This window comes from Oculina patagonica, chromosome 5, assembly GCF_052425735.1.
Source record: "Oculina patagonica isolate OP01 chromosome 5, crgOcupat, whole genome shotgun sequence".
NCBI classification, from domain to species: Eukaryota; Metazoa; Cnidaria; class Anthozoa; order Scleractinia; family Oculinidae; genus Oculina; species Oculina patagonica.
In genome coordinates this window covers 28,385,171-28,409,688 of record NC_135762.1, presented here as the reverse complement: position 1 = coordinate 28,409,688, position 24,518 = coordinate 28,385,171, and the positions used below count along the sequence as shown (strand labels likewise).

The following is a 24,518-nucleotide window of genomic DNA, read 5'->3' as shown; positions in this document are numbered from 1 at the left end:
ATGTGCAAATGAAAAGAAAACAATAGAACAAAAAGATACCGCCTCATTTTCAACTCCCAAATTTCTATTTATTTGGTGGCAAAAAGCAAGTTGCAAAAACTTAGAGAAGTGTGAAGTTCCACAAATGGCAAATGTTTGGATGGAAAACAAGTTGTGAAAAAGTTATGCTGCGAAAACTTTCATGTTCGTTAACGTTTGGGGTTTACTCTGGTGTAAGAACTTGTAAAATGTTTCTTTGTTTTGGGGCTATTGTTTTCCTGCTTTTTATTGTTTCGAGGTTCTTTGTTTTCTTGGTCGTTTTTTGTTTTACGTTACTTGCGAGTTTCACAGGTTTCACAGGCTTTTACGTATGCGATAAAAAAGCCGCCTCCTTTCAGTAACTATTTTTTTACACCATGGATACTTTGCACCTAAAAACATTTTTCTTCAGTTGTCTCAGAAAATATACTGCTGTTTTCAATATATTTTTTTGGGAAAACTGTGATACGTAAATATTGTATCTTGATTTTCAAGCAGTTTAAAAAGAGTATAGTTTGCATTCCACCACGAGACATTGTATTTACTGCAAGGATTGCTAATTTAATCTACTCGTAAACAATGAATAACAACTGAAATTTCATTGTAAAAATTGAAACAAACGGCACTTTGCATCTAATTAGCTTTAACAGGCGGAAAAAGTCGTTCCATTTCCGTTTAATCGGAAAACTCTCTTGCAAAATGAAGATTTTCTTTTCCTCAAAAACATATTTGTTCTTTAGCATCAATTTACAATACTGTAATCATGTAATGTTTATTACAGCAAGGCGCCCAAAAGTGTGACCACTTTTAATTTATTCACATTCTTCAGTGCAGATTTAATCCAATCAGAAGTCAACTAGAACCTGTCCTTGGCTTCTGATTGGATGGTGGTTGCACGAAAGAATGTGAATTAATTAAAGGTGGTCACACTTTTGGGCGCCTTGCTGTAAATGAGCAGCAGTGTTTATCAAGTTTAAAAAGACTTGATAAAACACGAACTGCGAATTTATTGAACGGCTTAAAAATCTTCTGATGTAGATCAACTCATTCTTGCACTAATATTTAGATTTGGGGTTATTTTGGCCTAGAAAATTGGACGAAAAGTTTAGCCGTGTCTTTATCAGATATAAAGACACTCATTAAACATTAATTTCTTTTGTATTTTCTTTATGAATTATTAATGAGTTTTTTTTTTAACCAAAATAATAAAAAAAACTACTCCCCCACCCCTCTCCCCACAATACTACTACGAGTACTGAAGCATACTGGCTATCAAATCTTATATTTAAATATATAGCAACGAAGCATTAGGAAAAAATAAAAATAATGGTCTTTGCGACATGTCATGTAGTTTATTTTTATTGTTGGACGCCTTATATCGAATCATTTTTTTTTTTTTCGGACCATACTAACATTTTGAATCGGCTCTTAGTAATCTTTCCCCTTATTTGAATGACATTAAAATTACACGGGCAGTTATTGCTCTTAGATTGAAGTTTGGTATAATGTATTTTTCAAGGAATGACAACGACTCCCCTTCAAAGTGACTGAAAACATTGTTTTATCTTAAAGGAAGACACAAAAGGAAAACTAATAACGTCCCCTCGTAAAATTATGTCATCTATTGTTTCTTCGAGCAGGTGTTGATCTTTATGGTTGTAGCTGTGATTGCGATAGAACTTATCGGGTTTTTTATGGTTCTGCAATATATCGACTGTTTTGTTTTCCTCCGACAAGAGTTGAATTTTGGTAAACATTGCCGTTTATTTGACAAAGTTCTTGGTTTTGAAATATTCGTGATTGAAGAAAACACACACAAGGTACATTAGCTCAGCCTATTTTTAAGTTTGGCCCCTTCTCCAAATGTAGAGTTATGTATGTTTCGTCCTTCTAGATGTGACGCGTAACTGTGTATGTTTTAGATACTGGGGTCTCGTTTATGAGTGGTTTGTGAAAAGGAAAGAGAAAACGAAATCATTACCTAACTTAATTTGAACGTACTGGTGACTTATCTCGAGGATATTTATTTTTTAAGAAGATCAATCTAAAGAAAGATTCGCACCAAAACGAATTGATGAAAGATTTGTGGCACTTAAACTAAAAAAAAGGTTCACATTCATACACCTATAATGTTTTTTATGTTAAGTTGTATGTTAAACCTAGTCTATTCGTAGCTTCTTTTAAGCATGCCTTAGTTCCATTCCCACTTATTCATGTGGAAAAACCTTTCAACGTTTGTTTTCTTCTTGCATCTCGGAAAATTCGAAGCAGGTGACTTCTTTTTTAATATTAATTAAATTTGCACTGTTGTGCCGATTAATTAATTTTTTTTTTTCTAGCTAACGTTAAAGATCAAGTAGTAGTGTACTATACAGAAAATTTTAAAAACTAGCTAGTGTTATAATTATTTTGTACGTTAGAAATTTCACAGAAAGAGTTATTTAAAAACCCATTTAAAATTGAAATGTAATATTTCGCTTAATGGACATTAAATTATGCTAGTATGCTAATGTTAATTATTTAGGCTCCCCTTTTCCTTTATTGACTTTGCACGCCAATCTGTTTACAAAGAGAAAAGCTGTATATTGGCATATGGGCAAGTATACTAAATTGATGAAGTGATCTAAATGATAGTGGCTAACATAGTACTTCGTGGGCATCAGACCTCATTTTCAGCGCCATCTTAGTATCAAGAAAAATTAAACCTTGTTCAAAGACACACAAGCTTGCAGACGAACTGAACTTGTTCACTGGAGAGGCAACAACAAACGTCAAACGCCACTTAAGCTCGACTCAAGGTATGAAATCAAATAAGGCAGGGTGGTAAGGGAGGGTTCCCCGTGCAAATATACAGTAGAACCCCGGTAACGCGCCGTGACTCGGATAACTCAAATACCCCGCTAACTCGAACAAACTTCCATTTCCCTTGGATTTGACCCCACTTTTCAGTCATTTTTACTCGGTTAACTCGAACTCGGATAACTCGAAAACCCCGCTAACTCGAACTAAATTCCACTTCCCTTGATCAAAATTTGGGTCAAATCTTAGGTCAAATTTAGCCCGATAACTCGAATTCCGGTTCTTGCAACTCGTCACGGTTGCCCATTGATTACAGAAACGAACAGATCACGTATTTGACAGTCATTTTTCACTCTTATCATAAGAATGTATGATCGTGTTAGAGTTTCTGACGAGATAAGTTTAAATTGCACTGTACTGTATACTGAAGTGCTAAAAAATAAGTAAACTATCAATTATTAACATGGCGAGTTGAATACTTAATCGACCCCGATAACTCGAACTGTTTTTCGTTTCCCTTCAGAGTTCGAGTTACCAGGGTTCTACTTTATTACATGTAACATGCAGCGATCTGCTGTCCTATTCTGTGGAACCGTGTATTTGCTACTTTGAAAAATAAAAATTGATAGAAACATCAAAATAACAGTTTTCTGGGGAGGAAAATTTAAATCACTTATGCAAATATAACAATATCATCATCATCATCATCATCATCAAGTCCCTTCGCGCCAGTAGGCGCATAAGGCCGTAAATATAACAATATGACATAAATAATTTAAAGCTGAATTCCATCTAGAGGATTTTAATATAAATTAATTTTTATTCGTTTCCAAGGAGATATCCTAAACTGTATGAAATCAACCTTCTAATGCAAAAATTTTTTTTCCTTATGTTAAAATCTCTTAAACAAACAACCATTTGTTCCTTTTATGTTGTCACTAAAGCTTAAAAAAATATATGATATGGCTCTAAATTGTATTTATGTTTCAAACAAGCGATGAACGTCGTTCATGTCATAATATTGGAAAAGGATGTTCTAACCAGGCAGAATACTTGACTATTGACAAATGAGTTATGTATTTTAATTTAAACACATATCACAGTGGTTTAAAGAGCTGAAAGCTGAGCAACTCCTATGTCACGTTCGTTGTTATTCCACTACATCCTTCAAACGTTGATTAGTAGAAAAGTATTAATAAGAAAAAAAATCTTATTTTTTTATTATCTCTTCTAAATACTGACGCTTTGTCTTCAGATGATCTTCAAGTCGAATGCCGTCCCAGTTCTTCTGCTTTGTATTTTAACACTGTATACACACAAAGGTAAGTAAATATTGCGGCTCCAACAAGGAGGTGGATTCGGTAATAGTTGCAAATTACTTGCAAATATTACCATTTAGCTCTCATCTAAGCATCTTAGGTTTGTATGATTTTCATTTTGTAATGTTCAGTTAATAGCAAGTCATTCCCTTACGTAACTTTGTTGTAGTTAAAAAAAAATAAAACAAGCAGACGAATGAAAATTCTTAGGCGTATGAAGTATGAAATTTACATACATTTTTATCATTGAAGCATGACACCTAAATTTGATGAATGGGCTAAAAAGTAAAAACATATCCTCCTTTTGGAGTGATGACGAAGCGTCCAGCGACTCCAACACCCAGTGTACTGTTTATAAGCTAGACTGTAAATTATGATCTCACCCTGTAGCAGATATAGCAGGGTGAATGATAATTATATACATAAACACGCCCTTTGAAACTTATCTGCATGGAGCAAACCGTTTGGGTGAGAGAAGTGGTAATGCATCCATGCACGCATCAAAATGTGTTTCGTTTCCTGCTGATTAAGCTGCCAGCAAGAACATGTCATACCAGATACACATGCCTAACCCCCCAAAAAAACATAATCCCCGACATTTTGCCATTTCAGGGTTGGCGTTACGTGTCAATGAAGCAGATGAATACAAGCTACGTCAGGAGCTTTTAGGAAACATGGATGTCATGGTTCGTCCTGTTATATCAAGTTCGGATGTTGTAAATGTGTCTTTTTCCCTGACTGTCTGGACGTTAACGGATTTGGTATGTCTTTAACGTCTCCTATTTTAATACTTTACTGTCTGTCTGATCAGTGTTAGCTAGAACAGATTCTTTCTATATACCGGTCCAGATGGATGGAAACAACTTATAGTCGAATATTTTTTACAGTTGTAATATTTGATTTTTAAATTCCATGTTGGCAGACATTCAGTGAAACAAAATTTCTATGCATCTGAGGCAATGTGTTATGCATAAAGGTAATTTTCCTGAAAACCTCCATCATTTTTAAACGCATGAAATGGGATGATTCTGTAGATATGACGGTGAGGCGTAGGCCAGGGACATCCAAAATTAGCAGATTACTTTAACCTAAACAAAATTGACTAGTGTCAACATAGGAGGTTAAAAAGTCAAGTTTTTTTCTTACAGGAAAATAAGCGCCAAATGCTTTTAACAAGTGTCTGGATTTCTCAGGTTTGTAAGAATTTGTTCATACCACATAAAGCTCCACATATCATTATTTATCCAGTGACTAAAATTCCACACTTTTCCCATTCACTTGGCGAATAGTACCTGAAAGAAGTTTTTTTTATCAAGTTTTGCCAAATACTTGCTATATCCTCGCTTAATGGTTGCAAAAACATACTTCTATGGATCTAAATGGCAAAACCATAGCTTCATTGCAGCCAAACGTGTCTTCCGAGCGTTATAATTTAAAGTTACAAGCAAACAAGATTTACTATGAAAGTTGTTTAGCCCAACAATGATTCAAAAACCCATATCGCAATCCATTTCAATCTTCGTCACTTTTGGCCATCCGTACCTTCCTTTGTATTTCGTTATTCCAACGAATTTAATGGTCATTGCCCATGCCTAAATTTAGCTAAATTCTGTGCAACAGTTCCTGTAAGTTTAATATTATTGTTAAACTTTCTATTCTCATGGTCACCAATTATTCTTGCAGAAGTGGCATAACCCTTTCCTCGTATGGAACAAAGACGATTACGGAGGCATTGATCGTATCCATGTTAGCCCGACAGAAATATGGGTCCCAGACATCGTCCTCTTGAATAAGTAAGTGAAAGTAAATTTATTAGCCCTGAGCTGTTTGAATTTGAAATGTTACTACGTGGGAGGGCAGACAAATTGAAAGTTTGACTTGGGACAAAGGCAAGGGAGAACCGATGGATGGGTGGATATAGCTGATGGAAGGTGGTTTTTACTTGTAGGCTCTTCCAAGCTTGCAGTGCTGTTTACCATCTACATGTTTCGTAACCAAAACTGTTTTCGTACATCTCTTTATAATATTGTTTCTTTCTAGTGGAGACAAACAGGTTCTTCAAGCAGGCCATACCGAAATGTTCAAGAATTGGGTAGTACTCTACAGCAATGGAACCTGCACGTGGAATTCTCCAGCAAACTTCGAAAGTAGTTGTGATGTCGAGATCAGTTCGTTTCCCTTTGACGTGCAGAACTGTTCGCTTCTCTTTGGATCTGCGACGTACGGAAGCGAGTTGCTTAACATCCATTCTATGAAGCCAGGAGGTAGATAGATAGCGGTTTTATATCTTTTTACGAAGTACATAACATAAAGTTACTAATCGTTATACTTTGGGATTCGAGGATTGGCCTCATAAAGCCTTCCTAAGTGTGCTAAGAAAAGTTTCCTACGTCTTATTCTCACATATCTTTTCTTTCTTAAACAATGTAACCTAAATTTCGGTCAGTCTAAAACGCAGACCATGCAGACTGCAGACTGCAGACCGTGCAGACTGTGCAGACCGTGCAGACCGAGTAGTTTTTTTTTCTTTTTGTTTACGTTGTGTTTAACAAAACTTTTTACGAACGGTTTCCAAAGTTCGTTCGAAGTTCGCTACGGACTTTAGGGGGAATTTCATTACGTAGTTATCAATCAAATTACGAACTTCGAAACGAAATTGTCAATTTCACGTGCAGCAAATTTGGCAGGTTGAGAAGTTCGCAAGTAGAGAAGAAGTTCGCGCCAGTTCGTTTAATTTGGTGAAATGGATCCGTTCACAGTACAAGGAAAAGCAATTTCAAGTCCAGTAAGGCAGGGAATCATCGAAAGTTGGCCTCAAGGTCAAGGATTATTTTATTTAGGCCCTAGCTAGTTGAGTTTCTTCTACTGTCTGTGTCAGAGAGCGCGATGCACTGTAAACATTGGAACATTGTAAGTTATAGGTAAAACGAACTGAGCGGAGATAGCAGTTTATTTGTTTAGTTACATGTTTCTAGTTCAATTTTATAACGTAATCAAATGCTTCAGCTGGTATTTATGCTTTGGGAATAGAGTGTTTTTCTTGAGAAATCCCCATAAATTTTGTATTTCATTACACTGTCCTTAATAATAAAATATAAGTAATTCGTAAATAAATACACATTTCAATTGTTCAAAAGCAAGTGTTGTTTATTGATAAATTAATTTAAGGACGTCAAAAAATTTTCAACCAAACCTTATTTTTTTACAAATATAAATTATTTCAGAGGAACAGAGTTAATCACGAACAGACAGATGGCGACTTGCGTGTTGTGTAAACACAGAAGTATAACAACACGGAATTGAAAAGTTCTGGTTTTCCACGGTTTTTCCAAACTGATGTGTATGCATGAAGCAGAAAACGTTTTTTTATTTCTGAGGAAGATTTTTACGGCACATGCAAACAGTATTTTTACATGTAAACCGGTTCATCTGTTGAAATTGTTTCCTTCGAAACTGCACACGGGAGAACTTGTAATCTATTTTTAGTCGGGAGTCGGGTGACATTGGGAAAACTCAGTTGTATAAACATTCACAAACCATTTTCAGGGCAGCCTTGCTTTTTAGTCCGTTGATTTCCTGCCTTACTGGACTTGAAATTGCTTTTTACAGTACTGGGAACGGATTTATTTCACCAAATAAATCGAACTGGCGCGAACATCTTCTCAACTTGCGAACCTCTCAACCTGCCAACTTCGCTGCAAATTGACAATTTCTAAGTTTGTTTCGAAGTTCGTAATTTGATTGACAACTACGTAATGAAATTCCCCCTAAAGTCCGTAGCGAACTTCGCGAATTTCAAACGAACTTCGGATACCGTTCGTAAAAAGTTTTTGTCAAACACAATGTAAAAAAAAAGAAAAAAAAATTACTCAGTCTGCACGGTCTGCACAGTCTGCACGGTCTGCAGTCTGCAGTCTGCAGTCTGCATGGTCTGCGTTTTAGACTGACCGCCTAAATTTGGAGGTCTTCGACCCCGAATAGGTGTTTAATAAAAATAAAACGCTACTAGAATGATAGACGTTATGCTTTTCCATTTTGACCATGAAAATTGTAAGACCGTCGTTACTCGTAACATAATTACAAATTGGGTTCCGTATGTCGATAGTTCCATGCAAAAAAAAAGGTAAAGCAACTTTATTTATACACGGTTTGTGTTTAAAGCTAGAAGCTTGTGGGGCCGTGTATATGAAACAAATACTGAACAAATATAATATATTAAATAAACATAACATGGTTAAAAATCCCAACTGGCAGGAGGCAGACCAGTTGGCTATTTAGCATGACCGAGGATTTGAACTCGGGACGACCGAGAACAAATTCAGATAGTGGTCAGAACGGGACTTGAACCCGGGACCTCCAGATTTCAAGTCCGGCGCTTTAATCACTCGGCCACGCTGCCTCCTATATATTAATCTTGAGAACTCAAAACTCGAGAATTAAAACAAAAACATGTACACTAACAAGGAGCAAGAATCCTCGTTGGTGTGACTGTGGTATAATTCCAAGCTATGGGCTGCTTTCGATTCACGCTTCTCTTTTACTTACCCTAATCATTTCGTTTCAGACAAAAACGAAAACGTAAGGAAAAATTTCAATAACAGGAATGGAGAGTGGGAGATAGAGAACGTACAAGAAGAAATATATATCAAAGAAATGGAACAACCAGCAAACTCGGCACAAAAATACTCGTTTGCCAAGTACACACTGGAAATAAAGCGAAAGCCAATGTACTACATCATGTTGTTGATCATCCCTTGTATACTTTGCACCATGTTGGTTCTGATGAGTTTCGCAATTCCTCCAGAAAATGGCGAGAGAATCGGTTTCTGCTCCACCATCATGATCTCTGTCAGCGTTTATCTCCTCATAATGGCGGATATGCTGCCAGAAAAGTCCGACACGCTGCCCATCCTGGGCATATACTACACCATTACAATGCTCGAGATTGCTCTTGCACTTATGGCCACCATTCTTGTACTGAGTGCGTACCATTCAGTGAGTGAGCCTCCTGCCTGTTTCAAAGCTTTGTACAGAATGCGCAAGCAAAAGAAAGAGAAAGAATTGGAGTGTGGAAGCAAAATAAAATTGAAGAAATTCCTTAAAAGAAGCGCTGTGGCAAGCGAAACTACCACCCTAGATGATGTAGATGAAACTGCGCATGTTCCAGTCCCAGTTGATGCCGAACAAAAGCCAGTGGTCCATAATGACAACGACACTACAGAGGATGAGAAAAGAAAAATCTGGCGTGCCGTTGCTGTCAAGTGCGATCGCATTTTCTTCTGGCTGTTTTTGGTTGTCTTTCTTGTCTCCACTGCTTATTTGATTGTACTCCGTCCTGTTTTCACGTTTTGAGACTTTCAGTTTTAAAATTAACTCCAGTCATATCGCTGTGCTGGTTAAAATACTGGACTGCAACGACTCACTATTTTACGTGTAATCAGTGTAGAACGATACAGGGTCTAAAGGTCTACTACCCACAAACATTAGGGAAAACAATGCAATTTAGATTTAGCTGTGTCGCTACCGAACATTAAACTGAAGGACTATGTTAAAACGTAGTTTACAATTTCTGAAAGGATTTTTCGGAAGATTTCTGTTTTGTTTTCCTTGTAAAGAACCTTTCCAAAATTCCTCGTTGGACGGTAAGCCACCAGGGTTTCAGTAGAATCACCACCTCCCAGCACTATCAGCCCTCATTTTAAGCATACTCGCTATCAGAACTTAGAAAAAAAAATGTAAAAAAAAATAAAATAAAAAAAACAATAAAAAAAAGTAAAAAAGTAAAGTAAAGTAAAAAAAAAAAAAAAAAAAAGAAAAAAAAGAAAAACAACGCCAAACAATCGACCAGCACGACACGTCGTAACGAGCTCGAGCTCCGTGTCACGGGGTAAAAAAACATACAAAAAAAAAAAAACAACATACTCGATATCAGATCTTAGAAAACAGGAATATGTAAATGGTCAGCGACGTGTCAAGTAGTGTTTACATTGTCAACACATCTAGATTAAAGATTATGAAAACATGAAATAGTGGATAAATTTCTTTGGTTTTCTAACTTTTATTATCAAATAAACAGAGTCATTGTTTCTGCCTCTGAAGACCTGGTACAAGCTATGTTATGTATATAAAAAAAGAGTTTTATTAGCATTAAAAGATCGCACTAAATAAAAGTAAAGTTCATGTATAATAAAAAAAATAAAAGGTTCTGTGCTAAGCGTAAGTTTCAAACATAAGTTTCAAACAGAGGCTAAAAAGCCATTTGAAAATGTTTCAGTCCTTTCTCTTCCGGGTTTCAAGTCATCATCAATTCATCAAGAAAGGTGTAATCTTTAAAAACCGCTTAGAATTGATGGGATAAAAATAAGGGGTACAAAAAAACGGAAGGCAAAATATAATTCCCTTCCATAACGAAACTGCAGTCTTGTGTTAACCATGTGTGCCTTCTTGGAAAGCAAAAATAAAGTAAAAAAAAAACATGAGCAGAGGTTTAGGTGAGATATTTTTAAGTGAAATCTATTTTTTTAAAATAACAATGACTCCCTTTTCACTGTAAACATGGTTTTACCTTAAAGGAAACCATAAAAGGGAAATTAATAACGTTCCCCCTTAAATTATGTCACCTTTTGTTTTTTTTCGAGCAGGTGCTCCTCTTTCTTTAAAATTCAATTATTGAGCAACATGTTTTTAGGAAGCGATTTGTAACTTTAATAACTTCGTTTTTATCACAGCCCTTCGGTTGTAGTTATAATTAGATGTTCTTGGGCGATATTTTGAGATTTTTGTTTGCCTCTGACAAGACATCAAATTCTATGGTAAACATTACGGACGGTATATATGTATTTGGCAAAGTTCTTGGCTTTGGAATATTTGTGATCAAAGAAAACATACAAGGTACATTTCAGCCTACTTCTTGTTTGGCCTCTATTCCAAAAACAGAGTTTGTTATGTTTAGTTCTTCTAGATCTGATGCGTGCTTTGTGTACGTTTTAGATTCTGGTGGTTTCTTCCAAAAAACACAAAAACGAAAAAAAAAACCCGAATACATTACCTAACTTAATTTGAACATACTAGTGATTCACCCTAAGGATATTTTGATTTTTGAAAAGATCAACCCGAAGATTAGGACTCGATCGAAACGTTATTGATGAAAGATTAATATGGCACTTTTACTTGAAATAGGGTTTTAATGTCTGTATACATGTTTTGCATTTTATGTCGCTGTGTGCTAAATCCAGTCAATTATTAGATTCTTCTAAAAAAAACCCTAAGTTTCATAATCCTACTTATTCATGTGGAAAAACTGCTATGTTTGTTTCTCTTCTTGCACTTTGGAATATGTTAATCAGGTGATTTATTTTTATTTTTAATTAAAACTACACTGTCGTCCATTAATTTGACTCTTCCTTCTAGTTAACGTAAAGAGCGAGTAGTAGTGTAGTCATCAGTATAGAAAATTTTAAAAAAATCGTATAATATTTGGTAATTATCAATTTTGGTAGCATAGAAATTCACACCAAGATAGATAAAACCCAGTAAAAATTATATTGAAGTGCAATTTTATGCTTAATGGACTCTAAATGATGTTAGCATGCAAATGTTAATTACTTCATTCCCCCTTTTTCGTTATTGGCTTTGTATGTCAATCCATTTATCAAGAGAAAAGCTGTATATTGACATATGGGCATGTACCCTAAATAGATGCTGTTATCTAACGACAGTTCTCTCATAGTACCTAGTAAACATTAGATCTCGTTTTCAGGATCAGCTTGGTATTTGGAAGAATAAAAGCTTTATCAGAGACAGGCTTGCAGAAGATTTGAACTTTTCAAGCATTTTGTTCACTGGAGAGGAGAAAGCAAACGTCAATGGTCACTAACGTGCGACTCCAGGTAGTTGCAAAATCACAGAAGGGCATTGTGGTAAGTAAGCCAAGTGTTTCAAGTATAGTTAATGTAAATGTGGCGGGAGAAAAAGATTAAACTCGCAGTTGGATAAAAATTATAATCGAAGTATATGTTTTTTAATAAGTATTGTATATGTTTTTTTTTCAACCTGTTCTATTCTACTGTGCATACAACTTATTGATCTTATGCCAAGGAACTGTGTCCCACCATTTTAAAATTTGCCACTTTGTAAAATAAAAATTGAAGAAAACCACAAAATAACAGTTTACTAGGAAAGAAAAATTTAATCACATATGCAAATATTATATGCCATAAATAATTAAAAGCTCGATTTCAACTAGAGCATTTTAATTTAAATTAATTTCCAAGGAGATATCCTACACTATAGGAAATAAGTTTTGTAACGCGAAAATTGAAAAAGATAAACCAAGGTTGACGGAAGATTTAAATACATGTAGGCTACACAATTCGAAATTATTTTATTTCGTTTCTAAAGCGAAACAAAGTGTTGGTCACAGCCTATTTCTGATAAGTGGAAACGTTTTTCTAATATTCAAATCTCGTAAGCAAACAACCATTTGAATTATATGTCATATATCATTTACATGATATGGCTCTAAATTGTGCATGTAGTGCACGATTTCTTCAATCAAACGATGACCGTATAGCTAACAGTCGTGCGTCGTGGGTGTGTGTAAAGTCGTGGGTGTGGGTAAAAGTTGTGGGTAGCAAGAAAGCGTAAAAATAAACAAAAAAAAAAAAAAAATTTTTTTTTTTATTTACACTTCTTTCTATTTACCACCCCCAAACAAAAAAAAATACTCAATTTAATAAATATAAAAACCAAAAAAAAAAATAAAAAAAAAACAAAAAAGTTTAAAAGAAAATACCCATATTATTATGTCTCCTTCCTTCAAACGTTAATTTGTTGGGTAATTCGTTGATATTCCATTAGTAATTTTAACTTATTGTTTTGATCTCTTCTAAATACCCTTTCTCGTCAGATGACCCTCAAGTCGCGTGGCTTACAAGTTTTTCTGTTTTTCATTTTAATATTGCATACACGCCAAGGTAAGTAGATCTGGCGGCTCCTTGAAAAGATAAATTCATTAATTGCACAAATGCTACCAAATACTACCATTTCGGTCATATCCTTTAGTGAAACATTTGCAACAGAAAGCATAAGTTTTAATATTGTAGTCAAAGAGAAAAATTAGTAGACGAATGGAAATTCTCAGTTCACGATTATAGCACAAAAGCTATTAAGGTTGGTTCTCATATAATCGCCCGATCGTTTCGATCGCCTAGATCGTTTGCAACCACTGCAAGACGATCGGAGGCGATACAAGCGATTGCTTGCGACAAAGGGGTTATCATATGATCATCCCGATCGCCTGGTAGGAGCGAAGATCGCGGTAAAAGCCAAGGAAAAACAATTATTTTAGCGCCAGATCCAACACAATGGCGACCTTCAATGGCGGCAAAGTAGGGAAAGAGAAGCTAGATGGAAACGTAGTTTTTGGATGTGAGAAATATTTAAAACCAGGAAGAGTTCCATGTACGTACAACGCTTTGTTTAACATCTACTGTTTTGGCGGTATTTTTGGTCGTAAGGCCATTCAGTTCTAGGTAATATTGATGCACTATGGGACAGCTTGGATCGCTTCGATCGTCTCCCTGTGTGGAAGTAGTTCTCATAAATTCGTTCGCGATCGCCGCGGTCTGCGACCGATCGCCCCGATAGAACACGGGCGATCCAAGCGATCGTGATCACCCCAATAGCCGCAGATGTTAGCGATCGTCTGTGTGATGTTCTCATATAATCGCCCCGATCGCAAGACAACTTTTTAAAGTGACAGCGGCGATAGAAACGATCCGGGCGATTTTTTGAGAACCAGCCTTAAGAATATGATAAGTGTGAGGCCCCTCCCCCCCCCCCCCCTCCCCTATGTAACTTCCAGAGTATTTAAGCAATCACAATGAAAGTTATAGGATATATAGCATGTCCAAACATCCTTCTTTTGGTATACGTCACGTGGGATGATGACGTCACATCACGTGACAATAACATCATGATGTCAAAACAGCCGCCATCTTGGATCCGCCATCTTTGATTTCAATTTTTTTTTTCCAAAATGGCAGAAACCATTTAAAATTACTGAAAAGTATACAATAAGAGACAATAAGAGAAATAAACAAGAAAACACAGCAGGCAATGTGATAAAGACATAAACTATTGTTAAGGGTTAGGGGAATTGTTGTCACCTGTTAGCTATTGTTTAAAGAACCATTGAATTAACTCGTTCCGAGAAGTAGTGGGCGACCCAGAAAAGCCAGTGCATAGAGGTGTGGCGTTGGTAATTCCCGTAATTCATGCATAATCCCAGACGTTTTGCCATTTCAGGGCTGGCGTTACGTGTCAATGAATCCAATGAATACAGGCTTCGTCAGGAGCTTTTAGGAAACATGGATGTCATGGTTCGCCCTGTCATATCAAGTTCTGATGTCGTAAATGTATCCTTTTCTCTCACTGTATGGACGTTGACGGATTTGGTATGTCTGTGACGTTGTTAGTTTGATATGGTTCAGTTTTACTGCTGTTCTTCCACCTGTCTCCCTTTCCTTTAGTCTGTCTGTCTGTTTGTTACGACATTATAACTAGCTCTGAATCTGTAACCTAAACAACTGGTTATACAATTTTTATAGACCGTTGCTAACTTTAGCTAAGAGCAGAGTGAAGAAAACCCGCAAACGGACTTGCCTGTTTTTGGGCTTGTCAGTTATTTAAAACCAATGAATGAATGAATGATAAATATTGCAATACTTCGTGCGCATGTAGTAAAAACAAAACAAAACAACAAAGACAAACAAAACGTTTGCAAAACGCATCATTCCTACATGCATGAATACCGGTGTCTACAGATTGGACGTAAGACGCAGTATAATCTTAAATTAAAAGAGTCCTTTTAGCCAACCAAAATTGAGACATGATAAATATTATGTTAATAAGTTACACATTTACCTTACAGGAGAGTAAGCGCCAAATGCTTTTAACAAGTGTCTGGATTTCTCAGGTTTGTTTCCTACAGAACAGTATTTACCCAGTAAATAAGATTGCACACCTTCCCAAATATTCACAGTTGGTACTTACTGGCAAGCAATTGAAAGGTATAATGTTGTATAACCTATTTTTACTGGTCACCAATATACTTGCAGAAGTGGCATAACCCTTTCCTCGTATGGAACAAAGACGATTACGGAGGCATTGATCGTATTCACGTCAGCCCGAAAGAAATATGGGTCCCAGACATCGTACTCTACAATAAGTAAGTGTTGTTAAGTTTATTAAGCCTGCTTAGACGTAACGTAATACAAAGCCAAGCTGAGAGAAAAAAAAATGGCCGTATAAATGTTGGATGGCTGGACAGACGGATGGAGGGATGGAGGGATGGACGGAGGAAAGGATGGATGAAGGGGAGGAGGGAGGGAGGAAGGAAGGAAGGAAGAGAGGAAAGGTGGGGTAGTGGGATAGGAGTATAGAGACGAAAGACGGACGAACGGGACGAAACGGACGGACGGATGGCGATTATCCCCTGTCAACTATTTCATGCTTACTGTAGAACTTCCACCGGAACTGTTTTGAATCTATGTCATCTTTAATTTTCTAATCTCACATTTATTCATTTATTTATTTTTGCTTTCTAGTGGAGACAAACAAGTTCTCCAAGCAGGCCATACAGAAATGTTCAAGAACTGGGTAGTACTCTACAGCAATGGTACCTGCACGTGGGATTCCCCAGCAAACTTTGAAAGCAGATGTAATGTTGAGATCAGTTCGTTTCCATTTGACGTACAGAACTGTTCGCTTCTGTTTGGATCCGCGACTTACGGAAGCGAGTTGCTCAGCATCCATCCAATGCACCCGGGAGGTAGATTGAAAACAGTTTCGTGTATCCGGTGCTTACAGAGAACCTACAAATAAGACAATCATATCTTGATATCCAGGGATAAGACCCATGAATCCCTCCTTAGAAGCCCTTCTTGCGTTTTTTCTTTCATATTATACGATTTATCCTTCTATAGGTATAAATGTCTGTAATGATTGAGTGACCTTATGCGGAGTTGATGAAATAAAAAAAGTTAGTCGACCCTAAGAAGGTGTAGTCCACACTGAACACTTGATCAATTTGTCAATCGGTAAGCCGTAAAGAGTTCCATGTTGTTCTTGAATACTGAAATACTGAATAACTGAATAGGGAAAACGAAAATGTTAACAGATAGTGAGTATTCTCGTTCCCATAGAACATGGTGTAATTCTAAGCCAGAGTTTTCTTTGGATTGCTATCTTATATGTATGCCTTTCTTTTCTTTTCAGACAAACAAGAAAGGGTAAGAGAGAGGATCCATAACAAAAATGGAGAATGGGAGATGGAGAATGTCTACCAAGAGGTCTATAGTACGGGAATGGAACAACGGGCAAATTCGGCACAAAAATACTCGTTTGCGAAGTATACACTGGAAATTAAGCGAAAGCCATTGTACTACGTCATGTTATTGATAGTTCCTTGTGTCCTGTGCACATTGTTGGTTCTAATCAGTTTTAAAATCCCACCAGAGAACGGTGAGAGAATCGGTTTTTGCTCCACCATCATGATCTCTGTCAGCGTTTATCTCCTCATAATGGCGGATATGCTGCCAGAAAAGTCGGACACGCTGCCCATCCTTGGCATATACTACACCATAACAATGCTCGAGATTGCTCTTGCACTAATGGCTACCATTCTTGCACTGAGTGCGTACCATTCAGTTAGTGAGCCACCGGCCTGTTTCAAAGCTCTGTACAGAATGCGCAAGCGAAAGAAGGAGAAAGAAATTGAGAGTCAAAGGAAATTGAAATTGAAGAAATTCCTGAAACGAAATGCTGTGGAAAGCGCAACTCCCACGGCGGAAAGTGGGGCAGGTGGGATTGCGCGCGTTCCAGTCCCAGTTGATCCCGAGAGAAAGCCTGCCTTCTTAAACGACAATGAACTCACAGAGGACGAAAAAAGAAAAATCTGGCGCACCGTTGCTGTGGCGTGGGATCGCATCTTTTTCTGGCTGTTTTTGTTTGTGTTTCTTGGCTCCACTGGATACCTGATGAAATATCGTCCTGTTTTCAATTTCACGTTTTGAAAATTCAATCATTCTGGCCAACATGAAATTTCAGTTATAGCATATTGGTGGTTAAAATACTGGACTGTGGGCATTCTTTATTTGACCTATAATTCGTGTAGAGCGAATGGATTTTAAAAACAACATTTCTAGATACTCGTTTTGGTCTATCGCATATTCGTTAATTTGATTGGTTTTCTCACCGTAGGTTATCCGCTGATGGAAGACAATGGCTCACGCGTTTCCTTTAAAGAGGAAAAATGATTATTTGTATTTTGGTGTAAGTTATGGGTTTATACTGCTCTCCTTTATAGTGCCTACAAACACGTTTATACAACTGGTTTTTAACATGGATAAGCGGCAGTCAACTCGGCTTCGACTCTAAGTATATTCTCTCATATCATATAGAAAACTGGGGCTTGGAGTAAGGGGGGGGGGGGGGGGCCCCCAAAAAAAAAAAAAAAAAAAAAAAACATTTATTATTTCTTTATTTCACACTATTTATGCAGATAATAATTATTGAAAGTTTACACGAGTAACGATATTCACCTGTGTTTGACTTAGTAACTGGTGATGTAAAATTCCCAGACCACCATTCGGTCTTGTCTTTATGCTTTAAGCCTTGATCTGACAAACAACGTTTATTGAAATAGCTGTATAAAATGCATGTTTAATCAAGAAGTTCTGCTATAAAAGGGAAAGGCACCTCTTACATGTTCCACACCTTTCGTGTGCGAAATGCATAATTTGTACCTTTGCAGTCCTACACCTTGTGAAGTCAAGTGGTCATATCCTCACCTCCCGGGGGGGGGGGGGGGGGGGGGGTGTTCCAATATATGGGCTTTATAGGTATGGCGCGAGGTTGGGTATGGTTTTTGAGGTTCTCGGTTGTCATACAAACTGAACATGCGTAAAATGTTTTGAAGATACAATATACCAAAAATAAAAATATGACCAAATATGATATAACTTGACCGTGTCTTAACTGGTATTCGTAGCAAGAATGGAACACATTGTATTGGTAATTGTCTGAAAATGCGCAGGTAGACTTTCTCAAAGTCGTTCGCCTCTGGTTTTCGGTTGGGTGGTGAACTCGACTTCTAGGCAAGTCTAATGCACAGGTTGTTTGACAACTGGGCGTGAGGATGGCCAGGCCCTTTTTATACCAGAACTTCTTGTTGTTTAACAATTTAATTAAGCTAAAATAAATGCAAGTGATATCATTTGCAATCATTAGTATCAGTAAAGATTGTATAGCCCATATAGACAATTACTAAAAAGAAAAAAAAAATTGCACTCTAGCTGTTATCATCCTTAACTTTCTTTTGTTAGAAAACATAATTGCTGGTTTGCACTGTCACGCCATAAAAAAAATAAATAAATTGGAAACTCTTCAATGAAAGAAGCCAATAAAATGAAATGTTATCAAAGTAAAAAAACTTCAAATCTCAGCTCTCTGCGGTACCCGTTTCTGAGTTATTTGCCGAAACGTTTCGCGCAACTTTATAGAGCTTTGTATGGCGACGCCATATTGGTGTACAACGTTGGCGGCCGCAAGTTGCTAGTATACATGCGCACAAACACAACTACTAAGACTAGAAAACCTTTTTCATTCAGAATCTCTCTCGCAGCCACCATCGGTCGTGTTACGCAAGATCAAAATTCGGAAATTTGAAATACAAACAACTGACAACAACATGGTTTCTTTTACCTGTAAAATTGCAAGTGACATTTTAAACAATAAATTAATTAAAAATACATACAGTTGCTGGTCACCCAAAATAACTAAAAAGCTAAACTAGTTGGGTGACCACCATTTATTAATTTAAAGTAAATATAAGATCAGAAAAGAGGCATTTTACATTTTACATTTTACACACTTAATTATGGCAGTAGATTACAGAACAAATAATTCTTAAACATATATGTACAAAAAAAGATAATAGTACAAAAAAAGAAAAAAAAAATGGCAGAAATACCAGAATATAACAATTAGTAGAAAAACTTAATAGAAATTACTGAAATGCAAGGATAATTCTCTTTTAAATGAATAAGGAGTTAGAATCTTAAATCTCTCATCAATTTCATTCCATAAAATAATGCTATATTTTCAAAACGAAAGACACTACAGGACTGAGAACTTGCAAAAAAGATTTATTTCTAGGTCATCATAATTCGAGTGTAGATAAAATTCAAAAGACCTCGCGATTTTGAGTTTAGAATTTTATGACGTCACATGAAAACCAAGAATTGGTCGTTTCTCCTCCGTACGTGTCAAAAGTTGTGGCAAGGGTCGGGTTGGTGTTTGTATGGTATAATTGTGATCTCCCAGTTTCACCCATGCAGCCCTCAGACCATTTATTATAAATTGGTGGGTGTATTTATCAGTTTTGCATGCGTTTAAAGTTTAGTTAAGCTCAGACAGTTATTTAGGTGATTAAATATCTACAACGGTCTTTTTCGTCTACAGTACGTATTATAATAGTTTTAGCACCAGCTGGTTTGAACAAAAATTGATTGGTTGTGTTACAATTAAACATTTCAAATAACAATCAGCGTTCACGCTTTCAAATTCGTGCAAAAAGTAAGCCCAACTTCGTGTCCCCGGTACGCTATTACGGCCCACTGTGGTTATTTTCCAAGCCATTGACTTGGACGAAATTATGAAAAATTAAAAATTGCATTAACATACTTGCTATATTTGCAATAATAGTGACCTTCAGCTGCGAGGAAGAACGACAACGACTTTTTAAACCTACGTGACACGCTAATTTTGTTCACAGAACTTCCGCTGCTAGTGGTGACAGGGAGGACCGATGGTGCTGAGAACGAGGTTGGCTCTCCTTTTACTAACTGCCTCGATCTAAAGATCTTTTATGAGAAGCCTGGGTACTATAGCTACCACTTAGATAGGTTTAAATCACTCTGATGTATTATAATAGCACCAAACGTGAGTTCTGGTATTGTCCTTGTCTTTAGGCAAGGTCGCGATGATACCCGCTTGATTTCCACAGGCAGGATTTGCAGATTGCATTGGAAATGCCAATCTACCGTCACTGATCCATCCATGCCTGTGAAAATAAAAGGACAAAAAAGAAGAATGTTTAAATCCAATTTTTTATATACGTATGTCCATTCTTCATAACTATATCAGCCCTTAAGGTCGATAGGGTATATGCATCAATGAATTTTTAAGTCCAGCATAAATTGGTTTTATAAAACCCTTTTCTGTTTATTGAACAGCCTCAAGGAAGTATATACCCCAACATACTACATGTGTACCCCTTTGCTAAATAGACTTGGTCTTTAAAATGAGCACTGCGGAAACGTTCAACGTTATACTGCACCTTGTCCTTTTTATCGCAAATAGTTTCTGTTTCTTTTCAAGTTTGTGCAGTAACTACAGGGGAGAAAAAGCCGTGATACTATAGTGCACAGGCCATAATGTTTTTGTTTTCCTTGCGTTGTACAACACTACCGTGCCTGGGCTCTCAAATTCGCGACGGTGCTACCAAGCAAAAGCTTACGGATAGCATTGTCATTCTAGCATTTAAATGAAATAGTAGACACATACCCAGTCGCTTTTTATATGATTTGGGATGAGAAAAGATTAGTTACTTAGTGTGGGGTGAGGCGCGCAAGCAGTAACGGGAAGGGACCACTCCCTACGTGCCTCGCTCCACTCAGATCCAATCCTCCCTCAGCCGAAAATCAAATAAGTAATGACTGGTTACGAGTCTGATGAAATGGGATATAGAAATCTCACAGTGAGCAAAAATCTCATTGTAACAGGCAGTTATTACCAGTAAACCACTTACATGCAGACATTCAAACCAGCACCCCATGCTACGTATAACTGATCGTAAGACGCCATAGTTGCGTTCACCAGTGAACAGAGTTTCTCCCCTTCGTAGAAGTTGAGAGGTTTTCCTGTGACTTTCGTTAGCGATACCCTTTCCTTCATGATTCCCTTGTTAATTTGCTGCACGTCTGTAGATGGAGGGCAAAACAGTCTAGTAAACCATTATTTTACAGATGTAGTTTCTCCTTGCAGTTTTCACAGCATGAAAATTGGGATTTACATGAAATTAAAGGTGTGTGTGTAAATGTTAATTAAAGTTGGTGTAAAGAAGTCCCATCACACCTTTTTAACTTGAGTGTAAAGCAAGTATAAAGATCTTTTAAAATGTAAAATGTAAAGCTATTTGCCATTATAGTTCACCATTAAATTTTCTCTGATTCTGATTGGATTTAATTGATCACGTGACTCGATAGTGTTCATCCGCGGAAATACACTCTCATCCCAAAAGTTCCCGTCCGAGGAAAATACCCGGCGGATAGATAGTACTCGTCCGTGATTTTATTATTATTATTATTATTATTATTATTATTATTATTATTATTATTATTATTATTATTATTATTATTATTATTATTATTATTTTGCAAACAAGCGGGCCTACAGACAGAGAGACACACTAAATTCACTACATTTAGTGAGTTTCTTGTTTGGTTTTGTTTTGTTTGCTTCATTTCGGCTTTCAATGAAGTCTTTATCCTAAAAAGTAAAAAATAATTCAAGATACTCGTTTTTGAATGGGTGCGTGGAAGAAAATTTAGTCGTGAAAAATAAAGACGATAGAGTGTTTTTGTCTTGGAACTATCGGTCTGACAGTTGATGTTCTTAAAACTAGCATATTAGCTTATATTTGTTTTAAGAAAATTATTTTTCCGCGGGGCAACTATTTTAACAATTAGACGGCATGCTCGAGGTTTTTGATAGTTGGCGAGGGGCGAAGCATCGAGCCAACTATTAGCCGGTGGAAACCGAGAGCTGTTCGAGAGCCGTCTAACGATCGATAGAAGGCACCTGTGTAGCCAATCAGATCGGGCGTTTTGCCAATAGACGACAGCTGGGTTATGCCAACAGTCGATAGCTATCTAGACCTATCTATAGTTCCTCAACAGAAATACTCTATTGTGTAAATTGTATCCCTTACCAACAGTGCATTTGTCATCAGTGAATTTTAAGCCAATATTCTCAAGTGGGCATTGACAGGAGTAAAGTCCGTCAATTGGTCCAGTAATACACTCTTTTCCTTGAAGGCACGGTGACGAAGCACATGGGAGATATCTATAGAGAGACTTAAAAATATATATTTTATTATTATACCTCAGTGATATTATCTATAGAGCCACACTCCTTCACTTTACGCCTAAGAAAGCATAGTTAAGCGCGGCCCGGGGCAGATAAGGTGGCAGTGGAACAGATAAAAAGGCGGCAACTTTCAAACTACACCAGTACCAAGTTCTAGTAAGTGGAAGTATTGCGTGACTTACCTCTTCTGTCATGCCGTAATATGCAAACCCTGGCCTGTCTTGGATTTTTTCTGGCTCTAGTTTCATTTCAGAGTTGTACAGCTTGCATTTGTGTAGGCCTTTCTCTTGAGCGCCGCCAAAGTTGAACGAAAAGCAGTCCTTGTTTACAGTGTTAACACAAAGAAACAAGCAATCCAAGAGGTCCTGTGTAAAGTGGCGCCCAACCACGCTGCCATTGAAGGACTTCCCTTCCAGTTTGTAGAATTTTGCCTTCCCGAACGTCATTTGGAAGAGCATATATTAGAGACAGACACATGATGATAATGATGAGAGGTAAATACAGCAAATGATAATTCGAAGAGGGCATTTGCGACGAATTTTAAAGTTGCGTTGACTCAGAATAACCTGCAAGAGGAAGAAAAAAAAATATATAAGTCTGCCGTCTCTCTGAACCCTTCTACATTTTTTTTTAAATTTTGTATAAAGTTGTAATCTTAATAGCACAATTAATAGCCTTATAAATCTCACCGAGCATGTTGCTGAATTACATATCATTGTATAATCAACTTAAGCTGAAATTAAGGGTGCTTTTAACAGGTTACACTGTCGTCATGGTAACATGTTACGTCAAGAAAATATTTATAATTTGTCCACCAAAAATTAGGTAATCGTTTGATTCCATATGGCGATCTTGAACTGGCTTTGTGTACATACTTCGAGACCCAGGGGCAGTTAGTGGGGCGACAAAGGGGTGAAGGCGACACAGAACAGCACAAAAAGGACTCTAGTAGGCTGCCTCGCCGATTGGGCAGAATAATACAAAGGGAATCCAAAAGATTATTCTGCCCAATCAGGTGGCCAGCCTATTCAGAGACCTTTTGGAGCTGTTGTCATGCGAAGTAAGTACACAAACCAGTTCGGTCGCCAGGGCGTCTTCTTTTCAGTGGCACCAACTTTTATATGCCGATTTTTTCCCTGCAGTTTCGCACTAATTTCTACCCGCATTTTCGCGTTTCCTTCGCCCTACTAACTGCCTCTGTGTCTTCGAGGAAGAGTTTTATAGTTTTAAAAGCCTTGCTTGACTTTCTCAAAAATAAAGAAGTATATTTTTATCCCACAATTTTGAGTTGGCCAAACGTCTTTGTACCTATTTTAGAGATATGGGTAAATTTGACATACATTTTTAAAAGAAAAATGCATCTAGCACGTTCTTATAAGAGAAGCCTTGAAGGCGTTGTTGTTTGTTACATATATAACCTGTATTTTGCCGGTAGGATAGCCTGAAGTTCTTTCGCCTTTGGGATTATTCCAAAGCTATTTTGAGCCTTTTAAGACCCTATCACGCTCTCTAACGTGACACGAAAACGACATCTTTTACATATAATTTATTTGTTTTGTTTATTTCTTACTTCATGATTTTGAATCTATCCTGCGTACTCTCACGAAAGGTGACTTGATCGAAGGTTTAATAAACAAATTGAGATAACCTGTTCCAATTATGTTTGTTTAAATCTGGCTGGAATCCCAGTGCAAGTTTGCCGATACGGTCGCCTTAGGATTGCTAAAATGCATTTTTGAACCCTTTTTTAAGATCGGACGTGGCTTGCATGTATTAGTATTCTGGTCGATGTTAAATATTCTTGCCAACTTTATTTTTTTCCTGCAACCATTCGCAAAAAATGAAAAAGGAAAATTAATGTCGAGAAATTGCCTTTATGTATCTTGCTCCTTCTTAAGGACATTCGGGCTAATTGTTTATGCGCTCCCTACTGCGCACGTATTCATGTCGCAACGCCCCCGCCACTTTGGCGCGCGCCTGTTCGAACATATAGGGTGGGTTGCCTCCGCTCTTCCTCTTTGCTCTCTTAATGGTCGATGACGCCTACTTTTTTCTGATGGAATCCTTTTGTTAATTGATATCTACGTTTTGCGAGAAAATGAAATCTTCGGTGGAAGTTTGATTCACATTGACGATTTGATTCCACTTTTTGGCTTTCCTTTTTGCGTC

At 37.1% G+C, this 24,518-nt stretch overlaps 3 protein-coding genes across 4 annotated transcripts; 2 read left to right on the top strand and 1 right to left on the bottom strand.

Moving 5' to 3' along the window:
* Positions 1–712: 712 nt before the first annotated feature.
* On the top strand, positions 713–9,862 carry LOC144654350 (neuronal acetylcholine receptor subunit alpha-5-like). Its single transcript, XM_078514478.1, has 7 exons — positions 713–2,816; positions 4,073–4,139; positions 4,749–4,897; positions 5,285–5,329; positions 5,820–5,929; positions 6,177–6,400; positions 8,701–9,862. The coding sequence occupies exons 2-7, from the start codon at positions 4,073–4,075 to the stop codon at positions 9,486–9,488; spliced, it is 1,383 nt and encodes a 460-aa protein (XP_078370604.1). The 5' UTR covers positions 713–2,816; the 3' UTR covers positions 9,489–9,862.
* Positions 9,863–10,902: 1,040 nt separating this feature from the next.
* LOC144654345 (neuronal acetylcholine receptor subunit alpha-5-like) lies at positions 10,903–17,586 on the top strand. Of its 2 annotated transcripts, XM_078514467.1 has the most exons (8): positions 10,903–11,027; positions 11,896–12,055; positions 13,045–13,111; positions 14,445–14,593; positions 15,070–15,114; positions 15,257–15,366; positions 15,746–15,969; positions 16,416–17,586. In XM_078514467.1, the coding sequence occupies exons 2-8, from the start codon at positions 12,002–12,004 to the stop codon at positions 17,210–17,212; spliced, it is 1,446 nt and encodes a 481-aa protein (XP_078370593.1). In that variant the 5' UTR covers positions 10,903–11,027; positions 11,896–12,001; the 3' UTR covers positions 17,213–17,586. The 2 variants fall into 2 exon arrangements, with proteins under 2 accessions (XP_078370593.1, XP_078370594.1); XM_078514468.1 differs by lacking the exons at positions 10,903–11,027; positions 11,896–12,055; positions 13,045–13,111 and having other exon boundaries at positions 14,449–14,601.
* A 749-nt stretch (positions 17,587–18,335) lies between these two features.
* On the bottom strand, positions 18,336–22,626 carry LOC144654442 (lymphatic vessel endothelial hyaluronic acid receptor 1-like). Its single transcript, XM_078514595.1, has 4 exons — positions 22,532–22,626; positions 22,192–22,336; positions 21,010–21,181; positions 18,336–20,262 (listed from the first exon to the last, which is right to left on the bottom strand). Exons 1-4 carry the CDS (start codon positions 22,595–22,597, stop codon positions 20,112–20,114), a joined length of 534 nt encoding a protein of 177 aa, XP_078370721.1. The 5' UTR covers positions 22,598–22,626; the 3' UTR covers positions 18,336–20,111.
* Positions 22,627–24,518: the final 1,892 nt, after the last annotated feature.

Bases quoted from the DNA above. Each gene is read 5' to 3' on its own strand.
- LOC144654350 (XM_078514478.1), top strand. From the start codon at position 4,073: ATGATCTTCAAGTCGAATGCCGTCCCAGTTCTTCTGCTTTGTATTTTA. The intron at 4,898-5,284 runs GTATGTCTTTAA...TTTTTCTTACAG, and splicing joins TCTGGACGTTAACGGATTTG to GAAAATAAGCGCCAAATGCT. The intron at 6,401-8,700 runs GTAGATAGATAG...ATTTCGTTTCAG, and splicing joins CCATTCTATGAAGCCAGGAG to ACAAAAACGAAAACGTAAGG.
- LOC144654345 (XM_078514467.1), top strand. From the start codon at position 12,002: ATGGTCACTAACGTGCGACTCCAGGTAGTTGCAAAATCACAGAAGGGC. The intron at 15,367-15,745 runs GTAAGTGTTGTT...TTTGCTTTCTAG, and splicing joins GACATCGTACTCTACAATAA to TGGAGACAAACAAGTTCTCC. The intron at 15,970-16,415 runs GTAGATTGAAAA...TTTTCTTTTCAG, and splicing joins CCATCCAATGCACCCGGGAG to ACAAACAAGAAAGGGTAAGA.
- LOC144654442 (XM_078514595.1), bottom strand. From the start codon at position 22,597: ATGAAACTAGAGCCAGAAAAAATCCAAGACAGGCCAGGGTTTGCATAT. The intron at 22,337-22,531 runs GTAAGTCACGCA...TATATTTTTAAG, and splicing joins ATTACGGCATGACAGAAGAG to TCTCTCTATAGATATCTCCC. The intron at 20,263-21,009 runs GTAAGTGGTTTA...TTATTTTCACAG, and splicing joins GCTGGTTTGAATGTCTGCAT to GCATGGATGGATCAGTGACG.